The following is a 23,301-nucleotide window of genomic DNA, read 5'->3' as shown; positions in this document are numbered from 1 at the left end:
TTATGGTTGTTTACTGTAATTTATTAATTTTGATTATTTTTTATTAGTATTACTAATTAGTATGTATTAATGTTATGAGGAAAAAGAACTGTTATTATGAAACTACCATTAGAAAATACTATTATGATTATGATGAATATTACTGTAAAGAACTGTAACCAGAGAATATATTGTATATATGGATTTTGAACATGTTGCTCTTTTTTATCTATAATAATAATAATAGTAATAGTAATAGTAATAGTAGTAGTAGTAGTAATAATAATAATAATAATAATAATAATAATAATAATAATAATAATAATAATAGGAATAATAATAGGAGGAAGAGGAGGAGGAGGAGGAGGAGGAGGAGGAAGAAGAAGAAGAAGAAGAGGAAGAAGAAGAAGAGGAAGAAGAAGAAGAAGAAGAAGAAGAAGAAGAAGAAGATTGGGACTATAATTGCCAGGCTCTAGACTCAGATTGTAGGGTCCACCATATTCCATGCTCCATTTTTGGAATCAGAAAGGGGATCACGAGTCTGCCACCCAAAAATGCTTTCCTTCCTGATTCCAAAAATGGGGCACACGGAAGCAAAAAAAGTGCATCGTGTTTCAGGCAGTGGATCTGGCCAGGAGGAAAGAGAAGGTGAGTCCGCTGAGAAGGAGGAGGACACAATGCACAGCTCTGCAATGTGCATTGGAGAGGAAAGCATTTTCAGGTGGCAGCGCTGCTATTCCCTCCCCGAATCCAAAAACGATTCCCTGTTCCCTGATGCACATTGCAGGGGAACCAGCTGCTGCCTGAAACATGGCTCTGTGAATTGCATTGGGGAATTGGGCCAACCGGTGGCGGTGGCTGGAAAGGAGGGATGTTTCGCTTTAGGGGCTCCCGCTCAGCTCGGCTCCCGGGCACAGAGAGAGCTCAGCATCTCCTTACATTGCTGGGGAGTGAAGTCATCACAGCCATTGTTTGCCCTGAGCTGCCCACTGGGCAGCCAGAGGGCGGACCAGCTGGAAACCATGGGGCCCGTCTTGTTTGCCGAAGCTGCCCCCCCCCAAGCCATCCCAAAGAGGGTCGTTCCTCAGGCTGTGCCCTGACCCAGATCCCTGCCACCTGGAACCACATAAAAATATGACACACGGAGCCCAAAAATATCCGAAGGTGGGTGGGCAGAGCTACATTCAGACCGATGGTGGGTTTCAAATGTTTTACTACCAGTTCTGTGGGTATGGCTTGGTTGGCATGGCATGGCTTGGTGGGCATGGCTTGGTAGGCATGGCAGGGGAAGTATACTATAAAATCTCCATTCCGCCCCCAATCCAGGGGAAGGTTACTACAAAATCCCCACTTCCTCCCGATCAGCTGGGATTTGGGAAGCAGAGAATAGATGGAGGCGGGGCCAGTCAGAATTTTTACCACTGGTTCTTCGAACTACTCAAAATTTTCGCTATGACCAATTCTCCAGAACTGTTCTCTGGTCAGAACCTGTTGAAACCCACCTCTGATTCGGACTATAAGACACACCCAGATTTTCACCCTCTTTTTGGGGGTAAAAAGGTGCATCTTATACTCTGAAAAATACATTATATATATGTAAATACTGTTAAAATGCTCTGGATGAAATATGTCCCTTTGGCAGAAAACTGGAAAATCATGTAAAATAGTATTAAAAAGTACACTTGTACAAAGTTCAATATATCAGCCATTCTACAATCATAGTAATGTACACTAGTTCTACTTACTGATACATTTTGGTGGAGGTGACCATCCATTCTTTGTGCATTCAACCACCTTTTCTCCATTATCTGGATCAAAAGTAAATCCACTGTCACACTGAATTTGAATTAGATCCCCATCATGATATATAGTTCTTTGAGGTCGGAAAGTACCATTAGATATTCTTGGAGAGTTGCATGTAATTTCTAGAGAAAATAAATCATATATTATATGAAAAAAGGAAAACGTGCACTCATATCAGATTGTAGACATTGATTTCTATAAGCACAGAAAACAATATTACTATTTTAAATATCTATATAGCACCACAAGAACATATTAATCAATAGACATCCTACTGATGGGCACAACTAATTTAAAACTGCCAGTTAGGTTCTAAAATATACTGTGAAATTAGTCATATTGATTAAAAGTGCTTTTAGTAGCCTTGTATTTATTTGAAAGATCAAATAAATATCTGGATAGCTCAACAGACTAAAAGCCTGTTATTAACATTCAGCTGTCTGCAATTATTGCATGTTCGAATCTCCCCAGGCTCAAGGTTGACTCAGCCTTCCATCCTTTCTAAGGTAGGTAAATTGAGGACCCAGTTGTGGGGGCAATAAGCTGACTTTGTATAAAATATACAAAAGTATGAAGGCTATTGCTTAACGCATTGTAAGCCGCCCTGAGTCTCCGGAGAAGGGCGGCATATAAATCTAATAAAAATAAATAAATAAATAAAATAAATAAATAAATTCAGAAAGTTGTTGTAATTATTCTCCTCCTTCACTTTGGTTTCCAATTGAAATAAAAAGCTACAATTTGATACCCCTATACCCCCATACTTGATACCATCATTCTTACTTTTTAGTCCCACTGTTGAGCCTGGTAGGATTTTCAGCCACCTGCAAGGTTACAAATCAGGGGCTCCACATTGTAGTAGTTCCTCTCCTGTCTGAGGTTACAGTTTCAGTTAATGGTGACAGGGAAAAGAGGTCAGGCCTTCAAATTCTTTGTAATGGAGCTTTTATTACTTTTAGTAGCTCTTGGCTATTATTTATTTGGAACATCATAAATAAATTCAGCCAGTTCCTATAATTATTCTTTACTTTGCTTTAAGTTGAAACATAAAACTACAATTTGATATCCCTCTTCTTGCTATTCAGTCCTGTTGTCGATCCCACTAGCATTTTCAACCACCTGCAAGGTTGTAAAATTAGGAGCTCCACATTGCAGTGGTTCCACTTCTGCCTGAGGTTGTTGATGTTCTTGGCGACAGGGGAAAGAGATCAGGCTTTCAAAGGCTGTGATGGAGACCGCAGGGCTTGTTTCTAGTCCCATTTATGTTCAAATTCTGTTCAGAATTAGAAGCGGCCTTCTATCTATATTATAGATTCTATAATGATAACTCTGAGGTAGAGTATCACCAACAACAATTCAGTTACTGTGGCAATGGATGCATTGCTAGAAGATTTGAAGATTGGGGCAGATTTCCTGGAGAAAATCAATCTTTGTGATTGCTGAGAGTTGATATCAACTTCTTAGCATGTAATTAAACAATTAATTAGCTCTTCCTGAAATTGCCCTGGGGATATGATCAAAACATCAGTTGGTCTGGAATTCAATATCCTGTATGCTCAGTGTATACGTTTAGTTCTGCTTTGTTACATCACTGCTGCAGGAGCTGCACTGGCTACCAATGTACCTCTGAGTGCAATCCAAAGTGCTGGACATGACTTTTAAAGTTGGTTATAGCTCAAGCGTATGACAAGTATGACACTGAATTTTCCAAATAACCATAGTTTGTCTAACGTGGATGGCAAGACGACATTTACTAAGAGTCTCCAGCTTTCAGGTTAGTCAGGAAGTAATATCATATCTTCTCTTTGCAGCTCCCCTCCTTGGAAACAGCTGCCCTAAGTTGAGTATGACAGCCGCTCTCTTGATCTTCTTGAAGCCAGTAGAACCACAGGCAGTTTTGTCTATATGAGTGCATTTTTCTTATGATTTGATTTTAGTCATATTATTGAATTTTGTATTATTTTATTGCTTATTTTAATATCTGTAAACTTCCTGGAATCCACAAGGATAATCATGGTACAGAAATGGCATGAATGCATAAACAAACCAACATCTCCATGAAGTTCTTCTGATACCTGTGGTGGAACTGCTGGTTCTGGGAAAGGTGGAACTGCTAAAATTGTGAAATCTCCCTCATTAGACATTCACTATTCTACTAGTCCCAAGATCAAATGCAAAGCAATGTTCTCTAGCACTAACTAAAAAGTTCCTATATTCTTGCTAACAACTAGATTGGATTTTCTTTTGGTATTGGTGTTTAGATTTTGGTTTATAAATTCCTTAAAAACAGAAATATGTAGTAATTCAGGTATGGAGTTTACTGCAGCAAAACAAATTACTGTATTATTCAATGATATAAAAATATTGCTATGTGCACATATTACCTTACATTGATGAACAATTCTCAAGGGTACAATGTGGCAGTTATTGCAATAATTAAGCCATGAAATGGCCATAGGTATGTTTTTCATTGCACTACTCCCTCTCCAGCAGTCTTTCAGGTTTCTCCTATTTCAACTACATCCCAAGAGTTTCCATTGGGCCCTTGCAGAATGGAAAAGTGCAGTCCAGGGAGGTTTCAGAGAGATAAAAATAGCTGCCCCACTAAAGGACATATTTATTTATTGTTTATTTATTGGTTCAATTTATATGCCGCCCTTCTTCGGAGAGTCAGGGCGGCTTACAATGCATAAAGCAATAGCCTTCATACTTTTGTATATACTTCCTTAGTAGGGCTTTTGGCCCCCCCTAAGCGGTGTTCTTTTTTTTATACAAAGTCAGCTTATTGCCCCCACAATCCAGGTCCTCATTTTACCTACCTCGAAAGGATGGAAGGCTGAGTCAACCTTGAGCCTGGTGAGATTCGAACTTGCAGTAATTGCAGGCAGCTGGTGCTACTTAATAGCACTTTAGTCTGCTGCGCCACCAAGGCTCTTTTTCATATGTAAATGATTGTGGTTTATTCCAGCTCTAATGATAAATAGGCTCAAACTGAAGTGCTTTGGCTGTGGATTGGTGATAGCAGGATTATAAAATTAAGCTTTTTAAAGTCACCTTTGCATTTAGGAAACACTGGTGGTGTCCCATCACAATGGATTACAAAAGCTGATTTGGAAGAATTTGCTGCCAGGACATATCCTGTTCTACAGGTGAGCTCAATAGAATGACCATGTTGCACAAATATATTTTCAGGTGCACCTATTTCATCTTTAACTTCTATCTTCTGGCTTTCCAATTCAGTCCTGGGGATCATACAGGGATCTGACATGAGAAAGAAAGGAAATTCTGTCAGAATCCAAATGCACCATATTACCATTGCAAAATGCTAATAGTAGAATTTAGCTTTCATCTACTAGCTACTTCACCTCAGATACAGAAATGAGATCGAATATAAAGGAGAGCTGATTCAGGCAAGCCCAATTAAATGAGAAAGAAGGCAGTGAACTTTAATGATTAGAAATGTTATGAAAATTGAATGAAGATTTTCTTTTCTACTTACCAAGGCAATTAGGCACCTTTGTCCAGGTCCCATTGTTGCAAAAAGATCTGTTCTGGCCCTCCATGGCATAATATTTTTGGCATCTGAATTCTACTGAAGAGCCAGATCTGTACTGCTTCTCAGATAAAGTAGTAATGTCTCCGTTCTCAGTCCTGGGTGGACCACTGCAGTTTTTTCCTCTCTCTATTACGTGAAAAAAAACCAATAGGCCAGGAAATGTTAGCTGGACTTACTGACATTCCTTAAAATAACAATTACCAAAAAATGGTTTAAAAATATTAGTATTTTAAAGTAGAATTCTTTCATAATTTATAACTTACTTATTAAGTTAAGTATTTGTGAAACTCAAATAAAAACACAATCTACAACTCAATAGAGCACAAATGTACCCAAATGCTCATGACCTCTTTTTTTTCTTTTGCTATACATTGATACATAGAGCATCGATTGTGCTCTGTATTGATCAACATCTTGACAGAAATATATGATGTAATAGTATATAGAAATAATCTGGGGACAAAAGGAAAAGAAATGCAGCCAAGGGAACCATCAAATAAAAGGCAACTTAGTCCTTGCCAGGAACAGTCAGGGCAAGTGGATGAGAAGAGACCCTCCCAGTTTCAAGGGCTGTAAAGGACACAGGGGGGAAGGAATGTACTTTAGGATTGCAGGATTCTATTAATGTAACTCTATAGAAAATTAGAATTAGCTAATCGGATCATTCATCCTGTCTGGATCTATCTTGCAACACTGACACTCTCCATTAAAGAGAGTGATGTTTGTGTATCTATATTTTTCTTGACTGTACACCGCCTTGAGTCATACGGGAGAAAGGCGGTATAGAAATATAATAAATAAATAATAAATAATAAATAAATAACTGCATAGTAATATCAGCATTATATAATTGCTCATTCCATTGGAAAAAAGTAAATTAATACACACAGGATCTGTAATGCTCTGTCCCTCTTATGTAAAGCCAGAGCATTTCCAACTTTATATTTTGTTGTTTCACTTATTTTAAACAACATGCTAACAATTTATCTGCTTATTCAATTTACATCACTTTCCGATTATTTTATAAATATATTTCTTAGGAGAAATAGTTCTATCAGATTGAAAATGCATAAGATTTAGACTTCCACCTACAAATAACAATAGCAACTCACAGTGCTATTCACACTGCTTCACAGTGCTTTACAGACCTCTCTAAGCAGCTTACAGAGTCAGCATATTGCTCCCAACAATCTGGCTCCTCATTTTACCGACCTCAGAAGGATGGAAGGCTGAGTCAACCTTGAGCCGGTGAGAATCAGCAGAAATAGCCTGCAGTACTGCATTCTAACCACTACACCACCATGGCCTTATAAATGACGATGAAGGGGCCGAGTGACAATTTAAAAAAATATCTTCTGAACTAATCTTTTGTAGGGCTACAAAAATTATAACAATCTGAAAATTCAATGTCTTCAAACAAAGAATAATAAAATATCCTTCATCACCCAAACCTATGGAATTATTAATTAAATAATAATACCAGTCAGATCAATATTAACATGACTATATGATTAATTTATCCAAGCAATTTCAAACAAAAGAGATTTTTTCATCATGCAAAATATGGGGCTACAACCTTTGCAATTTTTGAAACATATTTCTATGTCTACCAATATTATGCATATCTTCAACCATATGGAATCATAGTTCTTAGCTGAAGTTCAAGAGTTTGGGAAAATATCATAACATCCTTCCCCAATCTGATGTGCTTCAGGGTTCTTGTTTTAGATTACAACTACTAAAATTCTAATCAAGATGTGAATGATGTCATTGAAGAGTAAATCATGTTTAAAAGAATGGAACTTTAGAAGCAAATGTTCATGTTTGTTATATTAATTATTTTAATTAGTTATGATTCCAGAGGAATCCATCATATTGATAGCATGCTTACCGGAGATACATAAAGGCAAATCCATGTAACCATCAACACACTTTCTGACTGATGGAACCACGAGGACATATCCTTCATTGCACTGAAACTGCAGGCTATGATCACTTTGAATAAGCTGAGCTTTTCTTTGATTCCCAAACACAAACAAGTTTTTTGTTGTTAGCTGTTGTCTTGTGATACTGCAGGGTGCTAAAAAAGAGAAAAGAAAGTAGATCTTCTCAAGGGAGGTAATTTGTCCATTGGTTTCCCTCTGTTCCACTACCAAAAAAATCAACCCAGTTTACCAATAACAATGGTAAAAAATCAAATAAGCTAAGTTATACCACAATATAATGATAACCAATGTGTGATTCCGCTATAGAGAAGACTGGCTTGTAGGAGCATGCACAAACAGATGATGTTGTTTCTTTCAAGCTAAGAACAAACAGCCCAATTCAGAATCTTCTGCAAAGACATTTTGAGTTGGCCAACTTGTAATGGAACAAAATTTCAGACAGATGGAGTGTTGAAATATGATGCAAAACTTCTCAACTTATCTAAGCATAGAAGATTGGCTCTTGGATTCCTTTACTATTTTATTGTATTATTTTATTTTATATTTTATTTTATTTTATTTTATTTTTACAATTTTCCCTTTATTGAAGAGGTTAAAATAGAAAATCCCAAAGGAACCAAAAAGAGACAAAACAAAGCCAGACACAAACATCTTAAAAAGAGGAAATAAAAAAAGGACAAAAACGTATATTATTCCCTTAGTTCAACACTGACAAATCTATTGCAACAATAAAAACTCCCCTCCCCTTGCAAAGCAGGTCCAAAATTTCTAAGCTTGTACATCTATTTGCAACCCAACTGACCTGTGATACAGTACATATATGATTTTTTTTAAACAATTTAAACAACAGCAAAGCTAAAGTTCAAAACACTCTGTTAAAGTCTGTTTTGGTATTTACCACAAATCACCCTGGTCATTATCACTTGAGTCCAGCATCAAATACCTTTGTTTGGTTCTTATAATATAACCTTTCCTTAGGTTTTTAATTGGGAACTTTCCCAAAAATTGCATCTCATTTGCAAAGTTCACAAGTCTCTGTGTAAGGACCTGCACAGCTGGTCCCTCAGGAAAGCCTTGACTGTTTACTATATTGAGTTGAATCAAAAGAATTTTTACTGAGAGAAAGTGGTTGCAGTAAAGTCAGGCAGAATATGAAGGTCCCATGCAAAGCACAAAGCAATTCTTCCATTTTCCCAAAACCCAACCCCCCCCCCGACCAGTTCACCAATGTGATGCCACAAAGATGTTTTGAGAATGGTAAGGTGCTAGGCAGGTAACAAGTCATTCTCAGGGCACGATGGCCTTGGAATCAAGCTGGAACCAGCTGAGAGGGAGTCTGCTCCAGCTCTGAAAACAATCCCCCTCCCTGATTCCCAAGAAGTTTAGCAAAAGTGAAAGCATGCAAAAAATGTCAGCAAGCCTTCCTTCAACCAAATGGCAGGACATAATGGTGGACCTGACACTCTGTTGTAAATATCTCTGCAACATCCATTGATGACGTGGACAGGATTTTGAGGAGACTTAATGCGACCACATGTTTACTGGACCCGTGTCCTTCCTGGTTAATACTGGCTTCCTGGGAGGTCACACGAGGCTGGCTCCAGGGAATTATCAACGCTTCGTTGAGTGAGGGTCACTTCCCCGCTGCCTTGAAAGAGGCGGTGGTAAGGCCTCTCCTCAAGAAGCCCTCCCTGGACCCAGCAGTATTGGCTAACTACCGTCCTGTTTCCAACCTTTGCTTCATGGCGAAGGTTGTTGAGAGTGTGGTCGCACGACAGTTTCCACAATTCCTGGAGGAAACGTCCTATCTAGATCCATTTCAGTCGGGTTTCAGGCCTGGGCAAAGGACGGAAACGGCATTGGTCGTGTTGGTTGATGATCTCTGGAGGGCTTGGGACAGGGGTTGCTCCTCTGTTCTAGTCCTATTAGATCTCTCAGCGGCTTTTGATACCATCGACCATGGTATCATGCTGCACCGGCTGGAAGAGTTGGGGATGGGGGGCACCGTGTTACGGTGGTTCTCCTCCTTTCTCTCTGACTGGTCGCAGTTTGTGTTGACAGGGGGGCAGAGGTCGACCTCGAGGCCTCTCATTTGTAGAGTGCCACAAGGGTTGGTCCTCTCGCCCCTTCTGTTCAACATTTATGTGAAGCTGCTGGCCGAGATCATCTGTGGCTTTGGGGTGAGATACCACCAGTACGCTGATGACACCCAGCTGTACATCTCCACCTCAGGCCACCCCCACGATGCCCTTGAAGTGATGGCCCAGTGCCTGGAGGCTGTACGGATCTGGATGGGGAGGAACAGGCTCAAGCTCAACCCTTCCAAGACAGAGTGGCTGTGGTTCCCGGCATCCTGATATAGTCAGCTGACTCCATCGCTGACTATCGGGGGCGAGTCTTTGGCCTCCGTGGAGAGGGCGCGCAATCTGGGTGTCCTCCTGGATACGCAGCTGTCCTTGGAGGAACATCTGACGGCTGTTGCCAGGGGGACCTTTTGTCAGGTTCGCCTGATTCACCAGTTGTGCCCCTTTCTTGATCAGGATTCCGTGTGCACAGTCACTCATGTCCTCATCACCTCTCACCTGGACTGCTGCAATGCTCTCTACATGGGGCTCCCCTTGAGGAGCACCCGGAGGCTCTAACTGGTCCAGAATGCAGCCGCGCGGGTAATTATGCATGGCGCTCCCACATAACACCGCTCCTGCACGAGCTGCACTGGCTCCCAGTGGTCTTCCGGGTGCTCTTCAAGGTGTTGGTTACCACCTTTAAAGCGCTCCATGGCATAGGACTAGTTATCTTCGAGACCGCCTTCTGCCACCGACGATCTCCCATTGACCCATGTGCTCCCACAGAGAGGGCCTCCTCGGGGTGCCATCAGCCAAGCAATGCAGGCTGGTGACCCCCAGGGGGAGGGCCTTCTCTGTGGGGGCTCCCACCCTCTGGAATCAACTGCCCCCAGAGATATGGAGAATCCAAGACCTCCGTGCCTTCCGCCGTGCCCTTAAAACTTTCCTTTTTCAACAAGCCGGGCTGGCCTAACAAATCCTTTTAAATGATTTTAAATTTGTTTGTCTTTTTAAATTTTGGGCCAAATTGAGATATTTCCTTTTAATCTGTTCTTAATTTATGTATTATGTATTTATGTGTTTTTACTTGGCTGTACACCGCCCTGAGTCCCTAGGGAGAAGGGCGGTATATAAATTTGAAGTAAAATAAATAAATAAATAATTCTCCTTAACAACACAATATTGCCCTTGCCACAAAGTCTAGTTCATCCTTCATCATATCCATTGTCTCAGCATTTCTTACATTCATATTCTTTTTAATATTTTCTGGCAAATCTATATTTTTTCAACCAAATACTTTCTTCTTCACATCTGACAGAAACTATGCACCTTCTACCGCATAGCTTCCAGTGACCGGTAAGATACCACAGAATTGGTCTCCTCCGGGTCCCATCAGCTAAACAATGCCGACTGGTGGGCCCACGGGGGAGGGCCTTCTCTGTGGCTGCCCCAGCTCTGTGGAACCAGTTACTTCCTGAGATCCTAACTACCCCACCCTATTGGCCTTCCGGAAAGCGGTGAAGACCTGTCTTTTCCGGTAGGCCTGGGGCTGTTGATCTTGCTGTTGCAATCTTGCGAGATCCGACCATGAATGGTGTGCATGGGCTTTTAATGTTTTAAAAATGTTTTTATAATGTTTTTAAATAATTTTTCTATGTTTGCATTATTTTTGCTGTAAGCCGCCCATAATCCCTTGGGAGTTGGGTGGCATAGAAATGCATTAAATTAAATTAAATTAAATTGGGTTCCAAATCCTCAAATTGCAGATTGAGTACAATTGTTATTTCCTGCTTTTGGATCTCATCTTGAGTTTGCACAAACGTTATTGACTCATCAATTTTTTCATTATATTTTCAAATAAAACTTGTAAATTGGAGAACATTCTTTTTTCATTTCCTTCCCAAAAAATTATTTCATTTGAAAGCATGAAAAACACTTTTATTCTCTATTCAAGGACAAGAGAAGCAGATAAGTTGTAACAGCTTCCACATTGAAAGGTGCCCCCCTTTCCAGGTTAAAGAAAGAGGAATTTTCCCCTCAAAAATTAAGAAATAAATAACAAATAACAGCTTAATATCTGTAATGAGGACAAGGAATAACATTGGGAAACTTGAGGAAAAGCTACTACCAAGATATCAGTCAGATACACTCCTTCTTTGAGGGAGATGGGCAGTTTAGAAATATGAAGAATGGATGGATGGATGGATGGATGGATGGATGGATGGATGGATGGATGGATGGATGGATGGATGAGTGAGTGAGTGAGTGAATGAATGAGTGAATGAGTGAATGAATCTGAGTCTTAGTCAGAAATGTTTCAGTGAAGATATTTTGTCCTCTGAATAATTTCTGGAGAAACTGTACCGAATTGTCTGATCTTCCATTATTTCACAGAGAGGTAGTCAGAGAGGATGTGGTAATGCGATGAATTACCCACAAGGAGGGTGGGATCTAGTTTGTGTACTATTAATACAGAAGAAATGATAATGCAGGAATCTTTGCTGAATTAATCCTAATTGCTAGACTCAAATATTTTTCTTCTTCAGAAGTGTAACCATATGGACTCCATAGCAACAGAATTCACTTTCCTACCTCATTAACCATTGATATTGTATCCATATGTAGCTGAATTCCACAGTTTCTCAGATTCCTGATAAGGGAGCCCAAGCTTCCAATTGAATATTATTTAATTATACCAGCTGGTTTGCTTGCTCATTCAAGCAAATCAGGAAAATGAAACACAGTTAAATTTTCCAGATTTCAAAAGAAAAAGCTGACACCAGGACAGTTTTGGCTTCAGTAAAATCTGGATCCTAATTCAAGCTAATTTATTTCTAAAAATGGCAGCTACTATTCTCCTATTGGATGAATTCAGCATTTTCTCCCAGGTCTAACTAGTCAAAGAAAGCATGATGGCTTACCCAAGCATTTTGGTGGATGAGGTGTCCATTTTTGTCCGTTACATTGAATCCATTCAGGTCCCTCCAAGACATAGGAAGGGTTGCACCTGTATTGCACTCGGTCATTTTCCAGGTATTTGGCTTTCTCAGCACTCACAATTTCCCCAAAGTCAATCTCATCTGGTTCTTCACATGCTGAAATTATATTTACATTTAAATTATCTTACCTGCTTTGACAAACTTGCACTTCCTATTTACCCTTATGAAATGCGAGCTAACAAATTTCCCTCCTAGAAAATTAGTTCCCATTTTTGTTGAAACTAGTAAACCAGTACCTGCTACACACTTAATCCACACTACAGATAGCGCTTGACTAATGACTCATTGTTTAATGACTTTCAAAGTTCCAAAGGGGACACTTACAACTTGGATATGAAATTCTGACAGTTGCCCACCCCAGTGGTGACATGATCACATTTTGGTCACTGGGAAACTGGGTTGCATTTATAATGTCCTTCAGTCACATGACACAGTGTTATGACAGTTTTGCCAAAAACTGGCACTGATTTCCAGTTTTTGGCAGACCCCAGCCCATAGCGAATCATTGCTTCTCTTAACAACTATGGATTTGTGTAATGACTACAGTAATTTGTTTAATGGCCAGTACAAAAACGTCATTAAATTGTCAAGTGAGTTGACCCACTTTAAGACCATAGCAAGTTATGACAGTGATGGGGAGGCTACAAGTGGGCCATAACTCAAGAACTGACTGTAATATGTTAGCTTTTCTTGCTAATGCCTAACCTAAGCAAATCTGGGCATAGGGAGGTAGAAAGAGGTTGTAAGGCTTTCAAAATTCCCCCCCCCCAAAGCATTCTCTTTGCCTGTTAATTCTGTGGAATTTTGTCCTTGCCAACACTTTGGTTTACCCTGGTTGGTCCTGGAGAAATCTTTCTGACTGTTTTATGTACTGGATTTTCATGATAAAACCTTTCTCAGTTGTAATCAACATATCTTCTTTTCCTGTATACTTCGTCAGCAACATCTGATCAAATTTTTTAATGCTGCCAACAGTTCCTTTCCTAGAGCTATTAAACCATTGCTTACTAGTATTATCCTTGATATTAATTTCTCAATACATATTACCTATAGTTCATTTCTTTTTATCACATCTAAATGCTGCCACACAGAATTTATTCTGTAGTTTTTAACACTCTGATGTTCTTCCCTTGTTCTTCTTTCTTTTCTTTCTTTTTTAGAAATACATAACATAATAGGGATCTAAGAGAATACAATAGAGGAATAATACAGAGAGAGAGAGAGAGAGAGAGAGAGAGAGAGAGAGAGAGAGAGAGAGATGGAGGAAGATGCACACAAAGATATTATTAATAGTCAATTTTTATTGGCCAAGTGTGATTGGAAACACAAGGAATTTGTCTCGGTGCATATGCTCTCAATATATATAAAAGAAAATATATGTTCATCAAGAATCATAAGGTACAACACTTAATGATAGTCTTAGGGTGCAAATAAGCAATCAGGAAACAATAAATATCAATATAAATCGTAAGGATACAAGCAACAAAGTTACAGGCATATTATCTATGTAGTTATTATCTGTTCTTCTATCTGTTATATAAAAAAAGGATCTATGTATGTATATATATATATGTATACAATCCAGCATAACTCTGGAATAGCTCAAGCAATTTTAACCAAACTTGCTACACAGATGACTTACTCTCTGGAAAAAAATACTGGGGTTGGGGGTAAGACACCCCTGGTGTGTGTGTGTGTGTGTCTGTGTGTCTGTGTTCCAGCATAACTGGAATGCCTCTAGTATAAGGTGACCAGATTTTAACATTGGTAAAGAGGGACATTGTGGGTGTGGCTTATTTTGTGGGCGTGGCTAGCTGGTCATGTCACTGGGTGGGCGTGGCTAGCTGGTCATGTGACCGGGTGGCCATGGCTATGTGTATAGGGTAAGGTGAACAGATTTTAACATTGGTAAGAAGGACACCATTGTGGGCTTGGCTTATTGTGTGGGCATGGCTTGGAGGCCATGTGACTGGGTGGGCGTGGCTAGCTGGTCATGTGACCCGGTGGCCATGGCTATGTGTATAGGGACTACTCAGAGGGCTGAAAAGTCATTTCTGACAGGTCCTCACACTTTTGACTGGTCCTCACACTTATGACCATCCTCACATTTATGCCCGTGCAACATTCTTAACAACCATGTCACTCATTTCACAACTGCTTCTCTTCACCATGGTGACAAGATAGGGCAAAAACGTAAAATGTGAGGACAGTCGTAAGTTCGAGGACTGGTCAAAAGTGCGAAGACCAGTCAAAAATAACTTTTTCAGCCCTCCGAGTAGTCCATATGCACAAAAGGACTAACCAGAGAGCTGAAAAAAGTCATTTCTGACTGGTCCTCGCACTTTTGACTGGTCCTCACACTTATGACCATCCTCACATTTATGCCCGTGCAGCATTCTTAACAACCATGTCACTCATTTCACAACTGCTTCTCTTCACCATGATGACAAGATAGGGCAAAAATGTAAAATGTGAGGACAGTCGTAAGTTCAAGGACTGGTCAAAAGTGTGAGGACCAGTCAAAAATAACTTTTTCAGCCCTCTGAGTAATCCATATGCATAAAAGGATACAGTAATAGAGAGGGATGAAGGAAGGGAAGGGAAATTAGAGTAGGAGTGAGGGTAAGAGAGGGAGGAAGAGAGGAGGAGAAGGAGAAAGGAAGAGGAAATAGGGAGGAGAAGAAGAGGGTGGGGGGAAGAGAAAGTAAGAAGGAAAGAAAAGAGAGGTGGTAGGTTTGAGGAGAAAGATTGCTGTACAATAAAAAAGATGAAAGGGAAGAAAGCCAACCCCAAACAAATATAAAGATATTAAGATAAAGAATGAATGGTTAAACTTTAAAGAATAAAAGAGAACAAATATGAATAAATAGCAATAATTAGAAACACACATACAAACATACAATGTATTTTCTTTGAACAGAATATTTGGCTGGTTCACAAATTTAAACAGTGTTTAGTCATTTCAATTAAATTTACAATTTCTATATTTCCTTTTTGCCATATTTATTCCTCATCTATTTTTTAAAAAAAACAATATTACCCTTCATCCTCATCTCTAATCTTAATCAAATTCAATTTTTCCCTTCTATTCTATATTATACCCCTTCCCATTGTCATCTATTTTTATATCCATCCTCACATTGGTTAATTATGTAATTATGTAATACAGTTGTTTAATACAAATTCAACATTTTAATATAAATCAATTAGTTATATAACTATCTTTTTTGTATATTAATCAATATGAACATGAATATTCCAATTATTTCCATGCAATCCAATTTCTTACAAATCAATTAATTATATTTACCAATAATAATAAACCAAATAATTTCCCCCATATATTCCTCCAAACCACAATTTAACCATTTCTGCTTTCAACACAGTATACAATTAATAGTATCTCAATTATTACAATTCCCTAGTTAAAAAGAGCTTTTTTTTCTTTTGTGTTTTAAAATCTTGAATTTAAAATCTCTTTTGCCCTAAATAATTTCCCATTGTTTGCACCTACCTTTTTTGGTGAGGAAAAGGAAAATAAATCTGCTGCCTAATTTTCCAATGTTGCAAGCAAACAGCAAAGCCAACAGCCTGTTTTACTTTCAGTTTCGTTTTGAGCTTGGTTTGCACAAAGAGAAAAAAAAACTGCTGAGCAATTTAGCAAGAGCAGAGCCCTGCGCAAATCAGCTGAGAGGGGGAAGCCGAGCTAATCAACGTAGGGCGGCCCTTTGAAGCCCCGCGGCAAGAGTTTAAGCAGGTTTTTTCCCTCTAGCCATCAGCTGGGACTCAGGAGGTAGCCGGGACTCAGGAGGCAGAATGAAAAATCGGGACTTTTTTAAAACGCCGCGGGATGCGGGACAAATTGCTCAAAAGCGGGACTGTCCCGCCAAAAGCGGGACGTCTGGTCACCTTACTCTAGTAATGTACATCTCCACTCCAGACCACCCCAACAATGCCCTTGATGTGATGTCCCGCTGCCTGGAGGCCGTGCGGGCCTGGATGGGGAGGAATAGGCTCAGACTCAACCCCTCCAAGACCGAGTGGCTGTGGCTTCCGGCGCCCCGATATAGTCAGCAGGTGCCATCGCTGACTATTGGGGGTGAATCTTTGCCCCCCACAGAGAGGGCTCGCAATCTGGGTGTCCTCCTGGACGCACGGCTGTCTTTAGAAGAGCACATGACGGCCGTGGCCAGGGGGGCCTTTTATCAGGTTCGCCTGATTCGCCAGTTGCAGCCCTTTCTGGATCGGGACGCCTTGCGCATGGTCACTCATGCCCTTGTCACCTCCCGGTTGGACTACTGTAATGCTCTCTACATGGGGCTCCCCTTGAAGAGCATTCGGAGGCTCCAACTGGTCCAGAATGCGGCCGCGCGGGTGGTTATGGGTGCAACTCGTTGCGCCCACGTGACACCCCTCCTGCGTGAGCTGCACTGGCTCCCAGTGGTCTTCCGGGTGCGATTCAAGGTGTTGGTTACCACCTTTAAAGCGCTCCATGGCATAGGACCCAGGTACCTTCGAGACCGACTTCTGCCACCAATAGCCTCCCACTGACCAGTCCGCTCCCACAGAGAGGGTCTCCTCAGGGTGCCATCGGCCAAGTTATGTCGGCTGGCGACACCCAGGGGGAGGGCCTTCTCTGTGGGAGCCCCAGCCCTGTGGAATGAACTGCCCCCGGAAATACGTAAGATCTCCGACCTCCGGGTGTTTCGCTGCGCTCTGAAGACCCTGTTGTTCCGCCAGGCCGGGCTATTAACATAACGTTTTAAATTGGGGTATTTTTAAATTCCTGGGATTTTAATTGGAGCCTAATTATTTAATGATTTTAAATTTTAACTGTTGTCTTTGTTTTTGTGCTTTTAAATAGGCTGTACACCGCCCTGAGTCCTTCGGGAGAAGGGCGGTATAGAAATAGAAATAATAAATAAATAAATAAATAAATTTTAACCAAACTTGCTACACAGATGACTTACTCTCTGGAAAAAAATACTGGGGGTGGGGGTAAGACACCCCTGCTGTGTGTGTGTGTGTCTGGGTCTGTGTGTCTGTGTTCCAGCATAACTGGAATGCCTCTAGTAATTTTAACCAAACTTGCTACACAGATGACTTACTCTCTGGAAAAAAATACTGGGGGTGGGGGTAAGACACCCCTGGTGTGTGTGTGTTTCTGTGTCTGTGTGTCTGTGTTCCAGCATAACTGCAATGCCTCTAGTAATTTTAACCAAACTTGCTACACAGATGACTTACTCTCTGGAAAAAAATACTGTGGGGGTAAGACACCCCTGGTTTGTTTGTGTGTGTGTGTGTGTGTGTGTGTGTTCCAACATAACTCTCAAATAGCTCAAGCAATTTTAACCAAACTTGGTACATAGATTACTTACTCCCTGCAAAAGAAACACTGTGGGGGGTAAGCCATCCCTGGTGTTTGTGTGTGTGTGTGTGTGTGTGTGTGTGTGTTCCAGTTACTGTATGTATCCTCTAGTAATTTAAACCAAACTTGGTATACAGATGACTTACACTCTGGAAAAAAATACTGTGGGAGTAAAACACCCCTAACACCCCTCGGGGTGTGTGTGTGCATGTGTGTGTATCTTGTGTGTGTGTGTGTGTATCTGTGTGTTCCAGCATAACTCTGGAACACCTGGGCTGCTGAAAAGAAAAGGAATGAATTATATCTATAGTGTCAAATCACAGTACTTTTGATAGTGATAGTGTGCATTTTGGATTCAAGTTGTGTTAACATACAGCCTGTTGTGCCTTAAAATGGCTTCTAAAGTACATCACAATGGAGTTGCCATGATAATGGCTTCACAGTACTCCAGAAGGGGGCTCCTTCTGGTAAGGGGGATTGGTTCTTAAACAAACAAACAATAAACCTCCTAGGCCCTCAGCTTCAAGCAAAGAGGGCAAGTTGTCAGGGGAGGTGTCTGCTAATGCAGATAATCGCCTCAAAGGCTGTTCCCTGCAGAATTTTTCCCAGGCTATTTGCCAGGGCAATTAGGTCTCTAATTCTCACCACAGTGAGTGATGGCTTTTCCTGTCTAATACAGAATTAGGATAATAAATACCCAGGCAATGCCAGGTTATCAGTTAATAGAGAATAAAGAATGCAAATAAAGAATGCAAATAAACATTTCAAATCAGCCATGCTTGGCAGAAACAAGGGAAGAAAATAATTGCAGAATAACTATTTCTAAGCCTTCACTTATCAAATTTGAAAGTAAGAGCCTGCTATGGGATAACGTTCACTCATTATTGTACTGAAGTATAGTATTATCAGATAATTTTGCAATTATGGAGAAAGGAATGCCTTCTATGCTCTCTGTTGATTGAGGCCAGTTCCAGTTCTCCTCTTCTTTGACTTTTGTAACCATGAAAAAACATTGATAAATATATGATTGGCTTAAACGTTGGAATATTACTATGAATATCAGCAAATATAGTCTTAGCTTCAATGTCTACTGAAGTCAATATTATCCTCATCTTCTTGTGAAAGATATAATCATTGTGAATTTAGACATCCACTGATTTCTTTGTGTTTATCCTGATATAAACCCAATGGAAATACATCTCTATAATTTCAAGCACTCTGATTTATGAAGCCTCATCTTACACTTGGTCATTTCTTGGGTATCATATCAAGTTGCCTATTAACTGAAACAAAGACCGTCAAAATGGGCATGTATTTATAATACTCATACAAAGTATCTTGCTATTCACAAATCAGTAGTTGAAAAACGTTGTATTTGAAAAGAGGACTGGAATTATAAATCCATGACATTATTAAAGAATCTGGTATTACAAATTTCAAGAAAACCACAAGAGAAAAATGAAATTGTTTGTGTTTTCTAAAAGTAACTGGTCCTTTAATGAATGCAGCAGACACTGTTTTCCCCTTGATTTCTCGTTGTCTTAACTTACCCTTTTGAGAAGAGAAGCCTGGCCAGAGAAGAAAAGCAGCAACCAGGAGCAGCCAGGCCTTCATAGCTCTTCAGGTAATTTCCCAACCACTAAAATTCAGATCAGCAGTTTGGCTCTTTCAGCTGATTTCTCCGAGCTACTATCATCCCTTCCTCCTTTTTGCTTGTCGCTTTGCTTTTTGTTAGGAAAGCTGTGAAGAGGAAGCATTACTGGAGTAAGAATATGATCTTGATAGCTAAATGAGGACTTCATGTGAGCTTTGTGAACTTTGTGTTGCGGTGGGACAGCAAACAAATTAAGTAATAGTTCAACTTTTCGGGCAGTGCTGCCAACTCTTCAGAAGGAAAAAAAAACCCTCCATTTTCATTCCAGTGTTGATCAATTCTGAACTTTCCCAAGGTCTTCAGTAGCAGCAGCGAACAACAAAATTATTATACATGATTTTTATGAAAAATTCTTGGCCATGGAAACCATTTTCTCATTCTTCCATGTCCTAACACTCTTATTTTTTATTGTAAATCTCCCAGAGTGACTGAGATGAAAAGGGCACTGTAGAAATTTGATAATAAATAAATTACATTTGATATCTGACATATCTATTTTATATTTATTATAACAATATTTAGAGAAATCTCAAGTTTACAGATAGCCAATTATTTTCTTAAATTACTCTGGAGTTTTACAATCTTCAGCAATGTGCAGTTAAACATTAGCCAATCATATAAGGGAAACTGTTGGTACAATTTGGTATCTGTTCTTTTTTCCCGGTTACTGCAGATCTAGGATTGGGTTGCACTTCAACAAATATCCAGAAGGTCAAAATACTATCAACTCCTGGGGATAGAAGAGAGAACATAAGAGATTGCTTCCTTATCAGAAGGATACAAGATCTATCTTTCTCTTACTAATCAGGAAAATTCCCTTTTACAAGGATAAAATTGATTTTACTTTCATTTTCCTTTTTCCTTTTTTCTTTTTTAGAGAAAATATGTTGTCAATATTTTAAATTATTTTCTTAAATTCAAAACTCTCATTTTTTATAGATGTATAAGAAAAATTCTTTGCTGCAAATTCCATCTAACTTCTATGAAGAAAACCATATGTATATTATCTGTCTTATACAACCTGAATTGAGTCAAAAAAAATCCCCTCACCTTGGGTCTTTAGTATTAACTGTTTTTCTCCCCTGGGAATAGAGTAGAGTAGAGTAGAGTAGAGTAGAGTAGAGTAGAGTAGAGAAGAGTAGAGTAGAGTAGAGAAGAATAGAGTAGAGTAGAGTAGAGTAGAGTAGAGTAGAGTAGAGTAGAGTAGAGTAGAGTAGAGTAGAGTAGAGTAGAGTAGAGTAGAGTAGAGTAGAATAGAATAGAACAGAACAACAGAACAGAACAGAACAGAACAGAACAGAATTCTTTCTTGGCCAAGTATGGTTCTTGGACACACAAGGAATTTGTCTCCAGTGCATAAGCTTTCAGTGTACATAGGAACAAAGTGATAAATCATAGATCATAAATCATAAGATATAACAACAATTGAAAAATCATAATATACAAGAAATAGTAGTAGGAAAGATGAGAGATGAAAAAGGATGGGAAGATGACAAGGATAATAGCAATATAGCCTACTACATGGGTAAATATATTTTGGCCTAAGTCAGTGCTGTGGGAATTAGGTGTTTAACAGAGTGATTACAAGGGGGGAAATCTATCTGTGTCTAATTGTTTTGGCATGCAATGCCCTATAGTTGCATCCAGAGGGGAGAAGTTGAAACAGTTTATGTCCAGGATGCGAGCAGCCTGTACATTCTTTCTCAGCCTTCTTTCTATTTCTTGCAATATACTGGAATGCCTTCTGAATCCATCCCTGGAAATGCCTCTCATTGGTCCCAAACCAGATATGAGGTCATAGCCTTTATCCTAGAACAGGGCTGTCAAAGTCCTGGTCCGGGGGCCAGATGCATCACGCATTGGCCACTCCCACACCCAGTTTAGCAAAGGGGACAAAAGTCCTGATACATCACATGACGCTAATGTGATGACGTGAGTTTGACACCCCTGTCCTAGAAGTATTGTTGATTGAATCAAAACTGAAAGGGACACTATTAAGCCAAAAATAGGATTGACATCATAGTCCCTCCCTCAGAAATGAAGCTGATTGGCTCCAAACCCAGAAGCAATCCTTGTTGGCCTTGTTGAAATTCCTGTCATAGGCCCAAACCAAGAAGTAATAAAATATAGGCTCAATCTCTGAAGTAATGTCATAATCCAAACTAAGAAGTTCCTTTAATAATCCTTCCTCCCCACAGATGTAGGCCTCCTACCCCATGTGTAGCACAACTCCCAATTTTAATGATAGGCGCCTGGTATTGTGCTCTTACTACAAGCTAACTGTTACCATATTCCTCTTCATTTAATTAACAGACTCATAGGCCTATTTTGTACAGAAAAAACAAAAGCATAGCATGTACATGCACATGCACATGCGTGTGGAGAGAGGGGGGGGACAGTATGTGTGAGAGAGAGTGATTAGCCGGTTTATACAGCATTTCCTGGAACAATATTTCACATTTCTAAAACTGAAGAAAACCCTATTTTACAAATACATGTGAGTATGCTCTTTATAAAATTATTCCATTCCTCCAGCAAAAGCAGGAGAAATTACTTCAGAATATTTATTTATTTTTGCTCAGTTTGCTTCAGTGGAATCTTGCCAGACTAAAGCATTAACCTCTATACTTATTAGATATTGCCTCTGAAAAGCTAGAAATGGTCCTTTTTCACTGTCTTCCTGCATATCAAAGATTCCAAGCTGACTTTGTTTCTTCCCTCCTTGGGAAGGATCTCCTCCCTCCTGCAACTCTAGATTACATTCCATCACATCACCTCCCTTTCTAAAAAATTGCTCTTTCCTCCATCTCCTCATCTTCATTGAAGTTCCTCATGGGAATTAGTTAGTGGGGTACAGATGGGGTACAGATTGGTTAGTTGGAGTACAGGATTCAGATCCTCCACATCTGCCGAATCCTTCATGCCAGGTGCTCTTCCTGCAACATATATATCTATACATTTAGCAAATTTCTCTTTGCTTTTCCTGCTCTTCCTTGGGAAATAAAGGCTTGAAATCGAAGGCTGGACTTCACTGGCCTCAACATTCCCCTCCTGTGGTGGCCCCCTGTGTAATTAAACTTTTCACTCTAGCTCCTCTACTGCTTCTGGCTTAAGTGAGACAACAGGAATTTGGAAGGTGGTAGCTTCATATGTGGTATTAATTAACTGTGTATGTGGCAGTGGTGGGTTTCAAATTTTTTAACAACTGGTGGTTATTTGGGGTGTGGCTTGGTGGCTACATGCATAAGGATTACTCAGAGGGCTGAAAAAAGTTATTTCTGACCAGTCCTCGCACTTATGACCACCCTCACATTTATGCCCGTTGCAGCATTCTTAGCAACCGTGTCACTCATTTCACAACTGCGGTGCTTCCCTTCACCATGGTGACAAGATAGGGTGCAAAACATAAAATGTGAGCACAGTTGTAAGTGCAAGGACTGGTCAAAATGTGAGGACCAGTCAAAAATAACTTTTTCAGCCCTCTGAGTACTCCCTATGCACAGAGGGGCTACCCAGAAGGCTGCAAAAAGTGATTTCTGACCAGTCCTCATACTTTTGACCGGACCTCACACTTATGACCAGTTATCTTATATGCCTGTAGCAGCATTCTTAACAACTGGGTCACTCATTTCACAACTGCGGTGCTTCATGTGACTGGGTGGGCGTGGCCAGGTGGTCATGTGACTAGGTGAGCATGGTCAACTTGACATCACTTCTTTGCCCTAATGACAGTTTCCTGCAACAGCCGTAAATGTGAAAAGTGGTCATAAGTCACTTTTTTCAGTGCCATTGTAACTTTGAATGGTCACTGAATGAACTGTTGTAAATCAAGGATTACCTGTACAAAAATACAAAAAACTTCTTTGCATGCAAAAAGCTGACCTAAATACCAATCAGAACTACCTGCAAACTGGAGTTACAAATCAGGCA

General features: G+C 39.9%; 2 protein-coding genes across 2 annotated transcripts in view; both read right to left on the bottom strand.

Moving 5' to 3' along the window:
* The window catches only part of LOC148114678 (complement factor H-like), a 156,782-nt gene that overhangs the window by 64,014 nt on the left and 69,467 nt on the right, over positions 1–23,301 (bottom strand). The window lies entirely within an intron of this gene.
* On the bottom strand, positions 1,717–19,510 carry LOC148114679 (coagulation factor XIII B chain-like). Its single transcript, XM_087888816.1, has 6 exons — positions 19,268–19,510; positions 12,272–12,445; positions 7,230–7,418; positions 5,282–5,464; positions 4,837–5,043; positions 1,717–1,904 (listed from the first exon to the last, which is right to left on the bottom strand). The coding sequence occupies exons 1-6, from the start codon at positions 19,329–19,331 to the stop codon at positions 1,717–1,719; spliced, it is 1,005 nt and encodes a 334-aa protein (XP_087744942.1). The 5' UTR covers positions 19,332–19,510.

This window comes from Pantherophis guttatus, chromosome 3 (genome assembly GCF_059756535.1).
Source record: "Pantherophis guttatus breed Tessera chromosome 3, ASM5975653v1, whole genome shotgun sequence".
Taxonomy (NCBI): Eukaryota; Metazoa; Chordata; class Lepidosauria; order Squamata; family Colubridae; genus Pantherophis; species Pantherophis guttatus.
Note: the sequence above shows the minus strand (reverse complement) of the source record. Positions and strands in the feature narration are given on the sequence as shown.